At 39.2% G+C, this 14,039-nt stretch overlaps 2 protein-coding genes across 2 annotated transcripts; one reads left to right on the plus strand and one right to left on the minus strand.

Annotated features, from left to right (window-relative positions):
• The first annotated feature begins 1,007 nt into the window (after nucleotides 1-1,007).
• On the plus strand, nucleotides 1,008-3,474 carry LOC121234590 (carbonic anhydrase 2-like). Its single transcript, XM_041130585.1, has 8 exons — nucleotides 1,008-1,063; nucleotides 1,570-1,710; nucleotides 1,890-1,938; nucleotides 2,032-2,148; nucleotides 2,268-2,321; nucleotides 2,431-2,516; nucleotides 2,665-2,770; nucleotides 3,168-3,474. The coding sequence occupies exons 1-8, from the start codon at nucleotides 1,008-1,010 to the stop codon at nucleotides 3,333-3,335; spliced, it is 777 nt and encodes a 258-aa protein (XP_040986519.1). The 3' UTR covers nucleotides 3,336-3,474.
• A 5,117-nt stretch (nucleotides 3,475-8,591) lies between these two features.
• Nucleotides 8,592-9,659, minus strand: LOC121233943 (transcription factor WER-like). Its single transcript, XM_041129718.1, has 3 exons — nucleotides 9,420-9,659; nucleotides 9,201-9,330; nucleotides 8,592-9,079 (listed from the first exon to the last, which is right to left on the minus strand). The coding sequence occupies exons 1-3, from the start codon at nucleotides 9,544-9,546 to the stop codon at nucleotides 8,668-8,670; spliced, it is 669 nt and encodes a 222-aa protein (XP_040985652.1). The 5' UTR covers nucleotides 9,547-9,659; the 3' UTR covers nucleotides 8,592-8,667.
• Nucleotides 9,660-14,039: the final 4,380 nt, after the last annotated feature.

Raw genomic sequence — 14,039 nt, forward strand, 5'->3', positions numbered from 1 at the left:
ATTAATTACATATTTATAAGGTTGTACGTATGACGGAAACCCGTAATTTCACAATTACTTGGTTATTTACTCAAATGAAGTGTCAAGCGAGCCCTAAGCAAATTCTTTGCCCAAGCTTCTCTTGAACGACTTATATCTCAAACGTCAAAAGAACTTTCTGTCTAATGTTTCTCAAGTCACAAATCATGTCAAAGATTTTTAGCCCCAAAACCCCATGAGGCTTATCCATGTTCACTTTAAATCTTATTGAAAATCTACCAAAAAATCATAACCAATCCTTATTGGGTCGAGTCATCAAATCGGATCATCACAAGAATAGACCGGCTCCACAAGCCAACATCGTGAGCAAGACAGCATTTGCAAGAATGAAAGAAAGAGTGCTTTTTCTCTATCGCCTTGACAAATTTAACCGGTACTTACGGTGTTTTCCACGTGAATAATGCTCAATTATGAGGAAGCCATGCATGCATGCATGTTAGTTAGAGGCATGCATAGACTTCGCTTATAAATAGAGACATTCAGTCACTTCAAGATGCATCGAAAGTGTTGTGTTGTTTTTACATTTAGCTGTGAGTCAATATAGGCTGCAAATTGAAGTAAGAATCCTTCCAATTTTTCTGTCCATATATTATTTCTTCAGTAATTCATGTCCCTCTCGATGTATATATCTTTATAAAGAAGATCGGTAAACTTTGTTTCTAGTTTTCCTAAGTTACATGTTCAGTGAATTCTTTACTTCGATTGCCATGTAAGACAGTTAATTAGCCTGATCTCCAAATATTAGTTCTCCCTTTTACGAACTAGGGAAGAGAATTTTATCATACATATATTTATATATATATATATATATATATTTGCGAATCTAGCTGGTTCCTTGAAACTCATAAAATTGGAGCTTTCTGTTGAAAATATAAACCAAGAGATCAGTTTGTAGATGTTACAATATACCAAGCAAAGATACAGAATTACCTCTTTCTTCTGAATTTGCAGAAGATTAAGCTTCACCTATGGCTAGGAAGCAGTCATTGGAGGCAGCGGTTGAAGGACTGAAGAGGTTTCTCAGGTAATTCTATATTTTTCATCCCAACAATCTCTAAAATCTGCCATAGGCTGCAAGTTTAAGAATTTTCCACTAGGTAATAATTATGTAATTAGGTGAAAAAAAGGCAAGATTGTAAACAGTAAACTTCAAAGGACAAAACAGGAGAAGTTGATGATGGTTCAGAGAATCTCAGAAAACATTTGTCCTATGTGCATTCAGCATTTGTGAGTGTCATGTCTCATGTTAATGATTAGTAGTTTAGTACAATATGATTGAGTTTAAAACTTTTGGATCATATGGACAGAGATGACAAAAGAAACATATGTACGATCTTTGTCAATTGTCATACATATATAGTTGAGTAGGCCAAGGTTGAGAATTTGCAAAATGTTATTTATTCTTCTCCCTATTTATTTGTAACCTTTTCAACAAATTTGAAGACAATGATATATGATTATGTATATGTGTGTGTGTGTGTGTGTGTGTGTGTGTGTGTGTGTGTGTATATATATATTGATTGGCTGCAGCGAGAAGGAAGACTCGAATGAGGAGGTGGCTGCAAAAATTGAGAAACTGACTGCAGAATTACGACGGATAGATGTTGCTCCCATTGACCCAACTGAAATGATTAAACGAGGGTTTAATTACTTCAAGACCAACAACTTTGAGTATGACATGCAACTCTCTCTCTCTCTCTCTCTCTCTCTGCAACTAGATTATAGTTATTGCCAGTATTGGTACTGACAGAGGCTGAATTAATTCAAAAGAGCCAACAAGAAAATCTACCACTTTGTTTTTCTCTTTTAATCTTTGTAATTTTCTTCAATTGGTTTGATTCTTTTTGCAGCAAGCATAGAGAATTTTACCATGAGCTTGCCGAAAGCCAGCATCCTAAGGTACCGTCTAGGCTTCCATTAGACAATTAAAGTGCACAAAAATATAAGCAAAAGCCTAAGTACTTCTGGTTTTAATTTTATGGTGGTGTATAGTTTCTGGTATTTGCATGCTCAGACTCTCGAGTGAGCCCCTCTATTATCCTCAACTTCAAACCAGGAGATGCCTTCATGGTCCGCAACATTGCTAACATGGTTCCTGCATTTGACCAGGTTTCTCATATATATATATATATATATATATATACACACACACATATATCCTACTTCCCATTCAATTTAATTATTTCTCATATATATATATACATTTTATTACAATTGCTTCTGCACAGCTAAGATACTCTGGAGTTGGTGCAGCCATTGAATATGCTGTCTCAGTACTCGAGGTGAAATGAAATATCATTCATTTAAACCAATTTTCTTCTTTTGGTTCTGCAAAATCTGTCCTTTTTTCTTTTTACCCTTTTTTCTTTTTCATTTTTTTATAATTTTTAGGTACCAAATATCCTGATCATTGGACATAGTCGCTGCGGTGGAATACAGAGGCTTATGACTCATCCTGAGGATGGTTCTCTACCTTTGTAAGGCTATAAAGCACGAGTTTTTACTTTTATTTTCATCTCAAATTTGAAGTAATTTCTCTGGAAAATTGTTCTAAAGAAGAAGGATAAAAAAAATTAGGGAGAGGGTTATGCTAAAATTGTAATTGAAATCGATTGATATGTGCAGTGATTTCATCGACGAGTGGGTCAAAATCGGAAAACCTGCAGCGGCCAAGGTCAAAGCAACGTTTGGCAATTTACCAATTGAGGAACAATGTGCACATTGTGAACGGGTTGGCTTTATCCCCTTGCTTTATCTCTTAATCAGAACTCAAAAGATCCACCCATTTTACCAAAAAGAGTAATTCTACTTATAATCGTGATGTGCATAAACTTCACATAATCATTTTGAAAAAGAGTAGGGTCTACTATTAAAAAATTAATTTTCTTCATGTGGGTCTCATGTTTTATTCACTTTTTTTAAAGTGATTACGCGATGGTTACACAATTCACGATTGCAAATACATTTTCTTCCATTTTAATGGTTGACATATGAACTACTTATAATATGTCACGTAAATACGTTTGAAGATGGACAATATTTACGATGAAGAGAAACATTTCCTTTATGCACAAGGCTTTCCTGTGCATGTTGGAAACTAATGATAGTCATGAATACATATTATGCAGGAGGCAGTGAAGCTGTCATTGATTAACTTACTGACTTATCCATATGTCCGAACTGGGATTGCAAAGAAGAAACTGCAGTTAATGGGTGGCTACTATAATTTTGTTGAAGGATCTTTTCATGTCTGGAATTTTGAGACTCGCTTTTCACCTACCGTCGACATGCAATGAGTCTCAATTGTATCAACTCCTCAAGTTACTATTTCCCTTGCATTTTTACTTCACATGTGCACTGTATTGTATTTGCATTTCTAGACAATTTATCAACTAAATAAAACAGAGCAGCTCTTGGCATGCTCTCTCTTGCATGTTGCTCTTTCTTGCCCTCCAAAATGAATGTATCAAATTCTGCAATTCTCCAAATTACGATCATGCAGTAGCCATTGTCGACACCTCTTGTCCACCAGTGAGTGATTTCTCGTGTATGTGTAAAGACAGGTAGACCGTCTCATCTCTTTCTTCAAAATGGTGGATCGAACTTCGATCATGTCACGAGAGTGGATTTAGTTGGTTTTGTTACGTTAAAGGTTTGAACTCAAGACCTACGAAGAACCTTTGTAAAAGCGACCCGGGGCGATTGAGATTCGTCTCCTTATGTTATTCATTGTTTGAGTGAGGTACAACAATAATTTATTGTACTTCCTATATGATCAAGATATTAGATCATTTGCCTAATCGAATGAACTGTGTTGCCAATGTATCTAATAACTCTGACGAGTTCTCGCTTAATTAGCAGCCAATGTATCTAAAACTCCAAATCTCAAAATTTGTTAAAAGTTGGAGTGACCATTATGAGAACCCAAGTGTTCTTTCTATGATAAGGAAGTCATTAAAGGCCGTTGCCTTACTTTGTAGGCCCTTGTCGTGTATTTTAGGCCCCAACATACACTTAACAGTGCAGTACGCTGTCAAGCACATGCACCCTGGGCCCTAATAAGCAAAAGAGAGAAAGCACCAGACCTAGAAATTGATCTGTTTGGGAGCCTCTGCCCTAGAGTTTTGTCGATTCTGTTTGGTGTAGTAGTAGTAGTCTTTTACTTTTAATTCATATTTCAGTTTGGTATTTCACGTGTTAGATCTGCTTATTGCGAGTCGCAACAATCAAGTTGCAAATTTAAAACTCCCAAGGCATGAGTTGATCAGTTCATGCATACAATATCTAAAATCAAAAATCAAAATCAAATGTGATTATGGTATTTTTATCATGAACATTGTTTTAAAGGAAGCTAAGCATTTTAATGACCTAATGAAAACTCAATACACATCAGGATTTAAACTTCAAAAGAACTTGTCAATGTATGGATAATGTATGTATAATCTCATTCACTAAACTTTCATTCTCCATAGATGTGGAGTGTGATATAGGACATAGTCAATGGAGTGAGGACAAAGAGGCTTACCCTGTGGATGGTCAAAGCAAACTTTGGCTAGTTTCCATTTAAGCAAAAGTGAGAAGATTGTGAATGGGTTAGCTTATCCTCTAGTTTTTTTCTAATATATATAGTCATATTTTTTTTTAAAAGAAAACCAAACTTGAAGCAATTAATTAACAGAAAGAAACAACAAAAGAAAAGAAGAAAAATGCATTGGTTTCAATTATACACTAATACACAAGTGTTTGGATTTTGTGTGTGGAGCCTGGTTCTGTTTTGTGGTGGCCTGATTCCATGATCTTATCAGACAATAATTCATTGTGGGTTTTGAGTGGATTTTCAATGAGGTTTGGGCCATGGAACACATGCTTTATTGGTCCAAGTCAAAGCGAACATGGACAAACCTTGTGGGGGTTTACTCCTGGGAAATGTTTTTGACCGGTTTTTGTTCTTGAATCAGTCTGACCTAACCCTTAATTAGGGTTTACCTGCTAATAATCCTAATTAAGCTTTCACGACGCATATACATATAAATATATAAAAATATATATATATATATATATATTGTATTTTTGTATGACGGCTTATTGTATTGCCTCACTATGTATTTAACTTTGAAGAGAATAAAATCCTCTGCAATTCCGTAGACGTAGGCATGTTGTCGAACCACGTAAATCTTGTGTTCATATGTGATTGATTTTGTTTTTATTTTACTTTTTCTTCATATCATTCTCAACAAGAAGGCTTTCTTATGGTTTAAAGTCAATGATTTTTGTGATATATCCATACCCATACGAGTGTTAATTGTAGCTATTTTCCTTGGTGTTTAATTTACTTCAAATATGCTAATATGTACTAATGTGTTTGCCTTTATGGATAATATTTTCCACTAATTAAAGCAGATCAGCTCTTTGCGTGCTCTCTACTTGTTGCTCTTTGTTACCCTCCAAAATACTGAGTGCAAAATTCAAAATTGTGCAAAATCTCCTTTCATAAACTCGAAGTAGTTTGAAACAGTGAAACAACTTTCTTATTTATTTTAATATGAAGATAATGTTTGTTGAAATCATGAATGACAAAAATCCTGCACTTAATTACCTAGAATGATTGCAATGGACCACTCATGTTATCTAGAACTCCTTTGAGCCATACATACATTTATATATACATATGTGATATGCGTGTGTGTGTAGGTGTACATATTCCCTGCATTAACAATGAATAATCCTGCATTTAACTGCATAGAATGATTGCAATTGGACCACACTGCATTTAATTACATTGCAGAAGGCTCTCTATATATGTTGCTCATAAATTAACCTGCACCAAAACATTTCAAGATTGAGGATCGTTTGTTGCAATAAAACCAAATCTTCTGCATTAATGTATCCAGCACAAACCCTTTGATGAGTGCTCCACTAGTAGCCAAAAAAATTACACGGCATAATGATTAGAAAAACAACTCCAAATCTCATTATAAGTGGCTGAAGTTGGAGCAGTACTCGAGATTATGAGAGCTCAAAGTTGCCTTAATTTGTAGGGTCTTCCCATACTCCATTACCGTGTATGCATGCTTGCTTGCTTGCTAGAGGCTCCCACGAGAAGCACATGCAGACAATAAGCAAAAGATCAAACAACATATCAAGCATATAATATATCATGTGTGTATGGAGTAGTCTATTTTCTCAATCTTAATGGTGGGTAGGTCGAAATCCAAAAAATTATTGCAATGGACCACACTGTTGCCAAGAACTCCTTTCATTTGGAAGGGACTCTTCCTCTGAAATTCTTGCCCAGTCATGAGTTAAATGCATTGGGATCCTTCTACGGCTATCCATATCATGTTAATGAGGGTACTGTACTGTTGATCATCTCAGAGATTGAAGGCAATTGATTTTCTAGTTTGGCTCACATCTAGTGATTTTTACCTATCATTTTTAAGTCTATAAAAATTCTTGTTTGATGAATTTGTGAGAGCACCCTCCCTCCTTGCTACTATTGGAATATTTTCTACAAAATACTTGGTAAAAGGTTGAAAGTAAAGGCTAGGAGTAGTATAATAACAGAGAACTGAGAAGGGAGATTTCTCAAAGTGAAATGAGTTTGTTATTGAAAGGGAAATCAAATTCAAGAAGATACATGTGAAATGAGTTACCTTTTACAGCAGCATTCAAAAAGGCAATTATTTGTGGGGAACAGTCACTCCAATCCAAGGGACTAATTTCCAAATGCACAGAAAAAAGGAGTAATATCCAAATACTGAGCTGCATCTAGGATAGGACTCAAAAGGACAAGGTCAACTTCCATCCTTTGAGTTTTAGGGCACAAATCAGAGGCCTTGCCCATTCAATCATAACCTTTGATGGGTCTCTCAAGACATTTTGCTGTCATACTGCCTCCAAATTATTTCATATATGCCAGAGTCCCCTCCTGCATTTCCTATCTTTTACACCCACCTTTTCTGCCCCCCTCTTTTTTTTTTCTTTTTCTCCCAACAATCACGACTAAAGATATGAAGAATGATGAATGGCTTGAAGAACAAAAAGAAAGAAAAAGAAAAATCAATGATCAGTTGGGACTCACCATATAGGGAACCCTAGGAACTCATGAGTAGTACCCATAAACACAGCATCAAAGCGATGAAAAAGTAAAATAATTGACTTTGGTTGACACACCGCTGGCAGTGCAAATTTGTGGTTCTAAGATTTCCTAAGCAAACCTCGAGTTTTCTTTTTTATTTATTTATTTTTTTGTGTCATGGAAAATATATCTTTTGTCATTGTCTTTATTTTCTATCTTGAGTATATAAACTACAAGAAAATGAGTCTTTTTCAGCATCCAGTTTTGTCACAAAAAGTGCCTGAAATTGTCGTAATTGAGTATTTTTATCGATTTTTAATTCGCTACATTTTAGTTGAAATTATCTGTTCACTTTTATGAAAAAGCAACGAAACTCAAAAATCGTATTTTGGACCAAATAATTTTCATCAAAATATCTTATCTCTTGACTTTCTACAATTAAAAAAATTAAAATGATTTAAAAAAAATTCAGCAAAACATCTCTAAAAAAACTTTCTCAACTAAACATATTTTTGATAAATTATCTTCAAAAATTCTTCTCAGACGTTTGAGAAAAATTCAAAAAGTAATGGACGTACTTTTGTATGATATTGATCTATATACTGATCTAGAAAAAGGAATGTGATCAAGATTATGGCGTTCACGAGACTGAAAAACAGAGCTGGTCCTGATCAACTTTCACTGCGCATGATCGAGGCAATTAGCCTGACACGATGCTCGCTAGCTGCGGCTTTTAGGATGCCCATACAAAAGTTCAACTCTCGAATTATAATATTATGTCGCGAATTATTTCCAAAACTTTCCAGCTTTCTCATCGTCGTCTTTAAACCAAATGGGAAAAAAGAAAAAAAAAAAAATCCCAGCTGGTTTTATGGCCAGAAAACTCAATAGATTTGAGAAATACTTTAGTTATAAAAGGATGATGTAAAAATAAATTTACAAACTGACGTAATTTGATATAATATATTAAATTGTAAAGTTACTTTTAATGTAAAGTAGATTTAACGGATTTTATAAAATTACATCAATTTATAAATTTATTTTTATTTAATCTTTTGTACCTGTAACAAATCTCTTTCAGTTAATTCTGTAGTTTTAGGAACTCAACTTTAGATCAAATTTAACGACAAAAATGGAACTTTATATCTTCCCCTGTTTTTTTTTTTTAATGAGTTTGTAGTCCACTCTTTTTCAAAACGATTATGTAATATTTGTGCATTCTACAACTGTATGTATCATTACTCTTCAAATAATATGATTTCTTATTTTTTTTCTTTAAATATAACTTCACGTCTAAGTTCAAATTATATTAATGTTTAATAATTAATCATGATTTTATGATCACGAACGACTCATCAATTTCGAATGGTTTTTTTTTTTTTTAAACCTCTCGCGTTTATTGAAACCCTTATTCATGACGAAAGAACACCGTGTAGTCACGTTTATTTACAATTTTATATGTTTGTGGTAAAGATTCGAAGAGACAACATGAAAGAAAATTCCATTAAATAAGAAGAATCTACAAACAATTAGGCATGAAAGTCTACAAATTAACCATCCCAAACGAAATCAAGAGAATATGCATCTAGGGGCTCCATTAAATAAGCAATATGTGAACTTAGATCATCGCTAAACAATTGAAAAGAACTCCCATAATTGTAATCTATTGTATCTTCTTGTCTGTCAATTATAAATTTGAATGCATCATCATCATGAGAATCGCATTTCGTCACTGTTTCGGTTGCAATTTCCCCGACGTTGTCATTGAAAGTCTCGTTGCAATTGAATTTCGAGAAGATATTACGATTGTCGCCGCCAAGATCTCTTGAAGATAACCTTGCATTAACACCAACTTTATTTTTCTCCTTTTTGATTCCGAGCTTTTTGCTCAAATGAGTGTTCCAATGGTTCTTAACTTGATTGTCTGTTCTGCCAGGGACCCGCCCAGCAATCAAAGACCACCTAATGATCATAAAACACAGATTTTAGTACGTTTTGGCATATAGATCAATTAACATGTAAGAAAATTAATGTAGATAAATATGCATGGAGATCAGAATTATATATGAAGAACATCACTCGCCTGTTTCCCAGAAGGTTATGGAGGCGAATAATGAGGTCTTCTTCATCCTCTGAAAAATCACCCCGCTTTACACTAGGACTTAGGTAATTCACCCACCTTAGTCTGCAACTTTTCCCACACCTCTTCAAACCTGCAGCTAGCTCCCATGTTTCCAGCTAAATGATCATTTAAGCACAAATAAAGTACTTTTTCCAGCAAAATAAAAATATTACTACAAACCTGACATTTTGGCGATGCGATTCCACTTCCCTTTTCCATGCACCTTTACGTATTCCATTAGAATTCGATCCTCCTCCACTGTCCACAACCCTTTTTTGTATTCATGATTCCCATGACGGCCTTCCATTCTTGTTGCAGCTGAGAGAGAGAGAGAGAGAGAGAGAGAGAGAAGATGGCCTGCCGGGTTGGGTTTGAATTTGTTCCACAGTCGGAGTTGCGTTATGGCAAGTCCACTCACCTCTTTTGTGGTCTGAATTTATAATGGTAGTGTAGATGGTCATGTGCTGGAGCCTCTAGATCATCAGCTAGCACAAGTGTACGAAAATGGGGTCAGGCTGCAGTACTTCATCTTTATCAATAATGGTTTTGGTGTTACGTTCATCCATTGCGTATCATACATACATACATATATATATATATATATATGTTTGTGAGGGATAAAATACACCAATCCAGCCCACCAGGCCATCATTAGAAGACAAAATAAGAGAAAAGAAAATAAGAGACAAGGATGTGAGGGTGTCATGCGATAGGGGGTGTCCGGAGAAAGTAGGAAATAAAGAAATGGTCAGACACGTAAAGCATACATCCCTTACCACTATCGAAACGTATACGGGAAAAGGGTCAGACAAAAGCAAGCAGCCAGACGACTCAAATGGGGTTTCTTCTTTGATTTTTTCAACCTCTAGAGGGAGAGCTCCAAAGAGAATATATCTTCTCCAGCAAGTAGATATTCAACTCCCATTTTACAGTGAGAAATGAGAGGCTATGAGAGACTGTAAATATTATAGTGAAAATTTCCTCCCCAAATGCCTGTAGACGTAGACAATATATTGAAATACGTAAATTTGTGTGTCCATTTATTTTTATTTTTTCTACACTTATTTTCCATTCATAACTATAGATGTACGCATTGACACCATACAACCATACCGAACCACTGACAGGGGTTCCAAACAACACCGATTGAGACCCGAATCCCCATAGCTGGCCGACAATGACTCTTTTTCCCCTTCCAGCCTGTTGAAATATTTTTCTTACATTAACAGTTGGTGTCATCTGTGGAATTTGATTAATTTTTTACGTCAGAGGTGGGAGAATGACGATTTTTTGATACGCAAAATAATTCCTGAATGAACAAATGAAGCTTCCTTCAGATAAGTACTCCCAGCTTTCTTACTCTTATTTTTATTAACAACGCCATCACAAAAATCAGGCGAATAAACTCTTCCTCGCCCATGTAGTTTATAATACTATACACTTAAGTGCCTGCACATGGCACTTGCAGCTGAGTGACCGGGCCACTTATATTCCCGACCCAGGGGGTGTAATTTATGCACGGGACAAATACACATAGCATATGCATTGGCGGGCAAATACTGTGCAATTAAATGCATAGTTCCTAAACCCTTAACACAATGCTCTATGCACGTTAAATACATTGTACACATACACCAATACAGTGGGTAAATACTATGCACTTAAGTGTACTGTGTCATGCATGCACATATGAACTATGCATGGCACGCACAGTGCACAACAGACACATGACAACCTGCATCGGGAGCCTTGCGGCAATCCACCACAAGGCCCGTTGACTCGCCGGCGGCCAGCACATGAACCATCAGCGATTTCTGTCTGACGCACTATGGCCCCTACCCGTGGAGTTATACCCAGCTTTTGGGCCATGCACAATTGTGCACTGCAACACGTGCCAAGATCAGCATATCCCTCATTGTGGCATAGCCAGGGGCCTGTGCCAAAGGTCACCAAACGAATCGTCGACGCCGTCTGTCTCCTTGGAGATGGTCCACGACAATCTGGCCACCACGGGGACCTCGCCGCACGGCCGCGTTCATGAGAATGCATGTGGCCTATATCTCCTTAGTCCAGTCACACCGTGGCATAGTGGGGGTGCCGGCGACCACCATGTGGACCTCCTGCATGTTCTGTTCCTGCCTGAATCCCACCTTCGTGCCTCGACACACGGTGGCCAACAGTGACTTCGCACCGAGTGCACGAAACATGCACTGGACTCCTCGGCCAACTCACAGCCAAGGTCTCCTCGCCCATTGGAGGATTGCCAGCACATCGACCACCCAGTGGTGAGCAGGTTGCTCGGCCATGCAGTGGCGGGTACACCTTCCTCTTCGATGTGGGGAACAACTCGGTCACCCATCTCGGTCATCATCCTGATCACTAGCTTCTCAGCCACCTGCTGCCTAAGCATTCCTTGCTCAGCCACAAAACATCATGCACAGACGCATTTCGGTCAGAATTGCTCGGCCATGCTCATGCGAGCAAGTATGCAGCTAGGCCAGTGCCCTGCGTCACCCTGCTCAGCTATAACTCAAACTCCTCTGCCACCTAGCGACAGCACAAGTGCTCAATCAGAACAAGCTCCACGGCCACGTTGACAGCCCTTGAGATGCACGAGACTCATATGCTCGGACTCACCTCGTCTGTTCAGGACTCATATGCTTGGACTCACCTCCTCTGCTAGGGACTCGTCTGTTCGGGATTCATATTCTCGGACTCACCTCTTATGCTTGGTACTCATATGCACGGGTTCTCACTTGCTTGGGATAGGATATGGTGCTGCACGAGTTCTCACCTGCTTGGGATAGTACCTGAGGTGCATGGGACTCACTTGCTCTGGGCAATTCCTCAGATACACTGGACCCATTTGATCAAGTGCAGTACCTCTCGACTGCATGGGACTCATCAGGCCATACATTGCACAGTCACCCATGTGGCCAAGGCTTGTAGCACAAGAAAGTTATATGGCGCTGCACAGGTTCTAAAAAAAAAGGGAAAAGAGAGAAGAAAGAGGAAGGGATGAGAGCGGAAGGCCGAGAAATTGCAACTGGCTATGGACAATTCTTAGTCAAGCATAAATCAACTACCGCAACTAAAACTCTGTTTTGTCTCTCTCAAAATTTGTGTGAATTTATTTCTACTTACAAAACTACTTCATATGGTGTGGAACATTGGCCACGTGGCTCTGCTCAGGCACTGCCCAGACGCCCAATATGACTCATTCAAGACAAATTGTTTGGCGCATGTGGGCACATCGAACCACCGTCATTTCGAAATATGACAATCCACAAGCCTCATCGGCACATCTCCAACCTTCGTCACGCTCTGGCAGAGCAATTCAGGTTTGCCAATATGTGATTTGGGTCATTTATGTTGACCGAGTTGGCTTTTTCTAGCACGAACAAGCGCCTCCGTCAGTAAAGCCGAGTCCTTAAACTAGCTGCAACACAACGGTTAAACACAAGTCTCCAGATTTGTCGACTCTCACGCCAGCAAAGCTGAGTCTATAGACTCGCTGTGACACAACAATAGAACACAAGTCCCTAGATTTGTCGACCCTCGTGCCAGCAAAGCGGTGTCCCTAGACTCGCCATGACACAACTATCGAACACAAGTCCATAGACTTATTGACTCTCGCTCCAGCAAAGTCGAGTCCCTCGACTCGCCACGATGCATTGGTCAAGCTCAAGCCCTTGCGCTCGCCTACACGACCAGTCGAATACAAGTTTCTAAACTTGCCGACCTTCGTGCCACCAAGTCGAGTCCTTAAACTCGCCACGATGTATTGGTCAGGCTAGGTCCGAGAGCTCACCCACACGACCAGTCGAGCACAAGTCCCTAGACTTACCGACCTTCGTGCCATCAAGCCAAGTCCTAAGACTGGCCGCGAAGTTTAGGCCGGGCACTAGTCCCAAGACTTGTCTAGAAGGCTATTCGAATACAAGTCCATAGACTTGCAGACCTTCACACTGATACGAGTCCCTAGACTTGAGCATAGAGCCGTAACCGTTGCCAGTGGGTTACCTCCGGGAACGAGCCTTCGAAGTTAACGGGTCTCTGAGCTCCACAACCGTGTTGCGTGGGTTACCTTCAGGAATGAGTCGACAAGCTTGACAACTGCCTAAGGTGGACCCAGGGGGTTGACGGGCCCTCTTACCACTTTACGCGGATCACTTCATACAAACTCCAACACCAACAAAATTGAAAACAAAAGCATCGGGCGAACATACACTTTCCAAAAACGATAGGCATACATACAGACGCATTGCCGGACTACGCACATTACGTGGTCGAGCACACCTCCCGCCACAGCTGAGCTCTGGGCTCGCATCTTACTCGGTCAAGTACACCTCCTGCTAGGGCTGGGCTCCGACTCCGACGGAGTCGGAGTGCTCGTTTCCGACCTCCGACTCCGACAAGAGTCGGAGCCAAATTGGAGCTCCGACTCCGACTCCGAATTGGAGTCGGAGTCCGACTCCGATCGGAGGTCAGAGCTCCGACATCCTATCGGAGCTCCGACCTCCTATAGGAGCGCCGACATAAGATCGGAGCTCGATGTGCGCTCGACTTGGCGCTCGAGCAGAACTTTTTCAGAGAGGTTCGCTCGACTTTCGCTCGACATGTCGCTTGAGCGAACCTCTCTGGAAGAGGTTTGCTCGACTTCCGCTCGACATGTTGCTCGAGCAGAACTCTTCCAGAGAGGTTTGCTCGACTTCGCTCGACATATCGCTCGAGCGAACCTCTCTGGAAGAGAGAGAGAGAGAGAGAGAGGGGACAAGGGGTGAGGGTGCCAGGAGAAAG

Source organism: Juglans microcarpa x Juglans regia, chromosome 6D (assembly GCF_004785595.1).
Source record: "Juglans microcarpa x Juglans regia isolate MS1-56 chromosome 6D, Jm3101_v1.0, whole genome shotgun sequence".
Classification (NCBI taxonomy): Eukaryota; Viridiplantae; Streptophyta; class Magnoliopsida; order Fagales; family Juglandaceae; genus Juglans; species Juglans microcarpa x Juglans regia.

Coding starts and splice junctions, on each gene's coding strand:
- LOC121234590 (XM_041130585.1), top strand. CDS start 1,008: ATGGCTAGGAAGCAGTCATTGGAGGCAGCGGTTGAAGGACTGAAGAGG. Junction 1,064..1,569: donor GGACTGAAGAGGTTTCTCAG/GTAATTCTATAT, acceptor GATTGGCTGCAG/CGAGAAGGAAGACTCGAATG. Junction 2,149..2,267: donor TGGTTCCTGCATTTGACCAG/GTTTCTCATATA, acceptor GCTTCTGCACAG/CTAAGATACTCTGGAGTTGG.
- LOC121233943 (XM_041129718.1), bottom strand. CDS start 9,546: ATGGAAGGCCGTCATGGGAATCATGAATACAAAAAAGGGTTGTGGACA. Junction 9,331..9,419: donor TCGCATCGCCAAAATGTCAG/GTTTGTAGTAAT, acceptor AGCTAGCTGCAG/GTTTGAAGAGGTGTGGGAAA. Junction 9,080..9,200: donor CATAACCTTCTGGGAAACAG/GCGAGTGATGTT, acceptor TATGATCATTAG/GTGGTCTTTGATTGCTGGGC.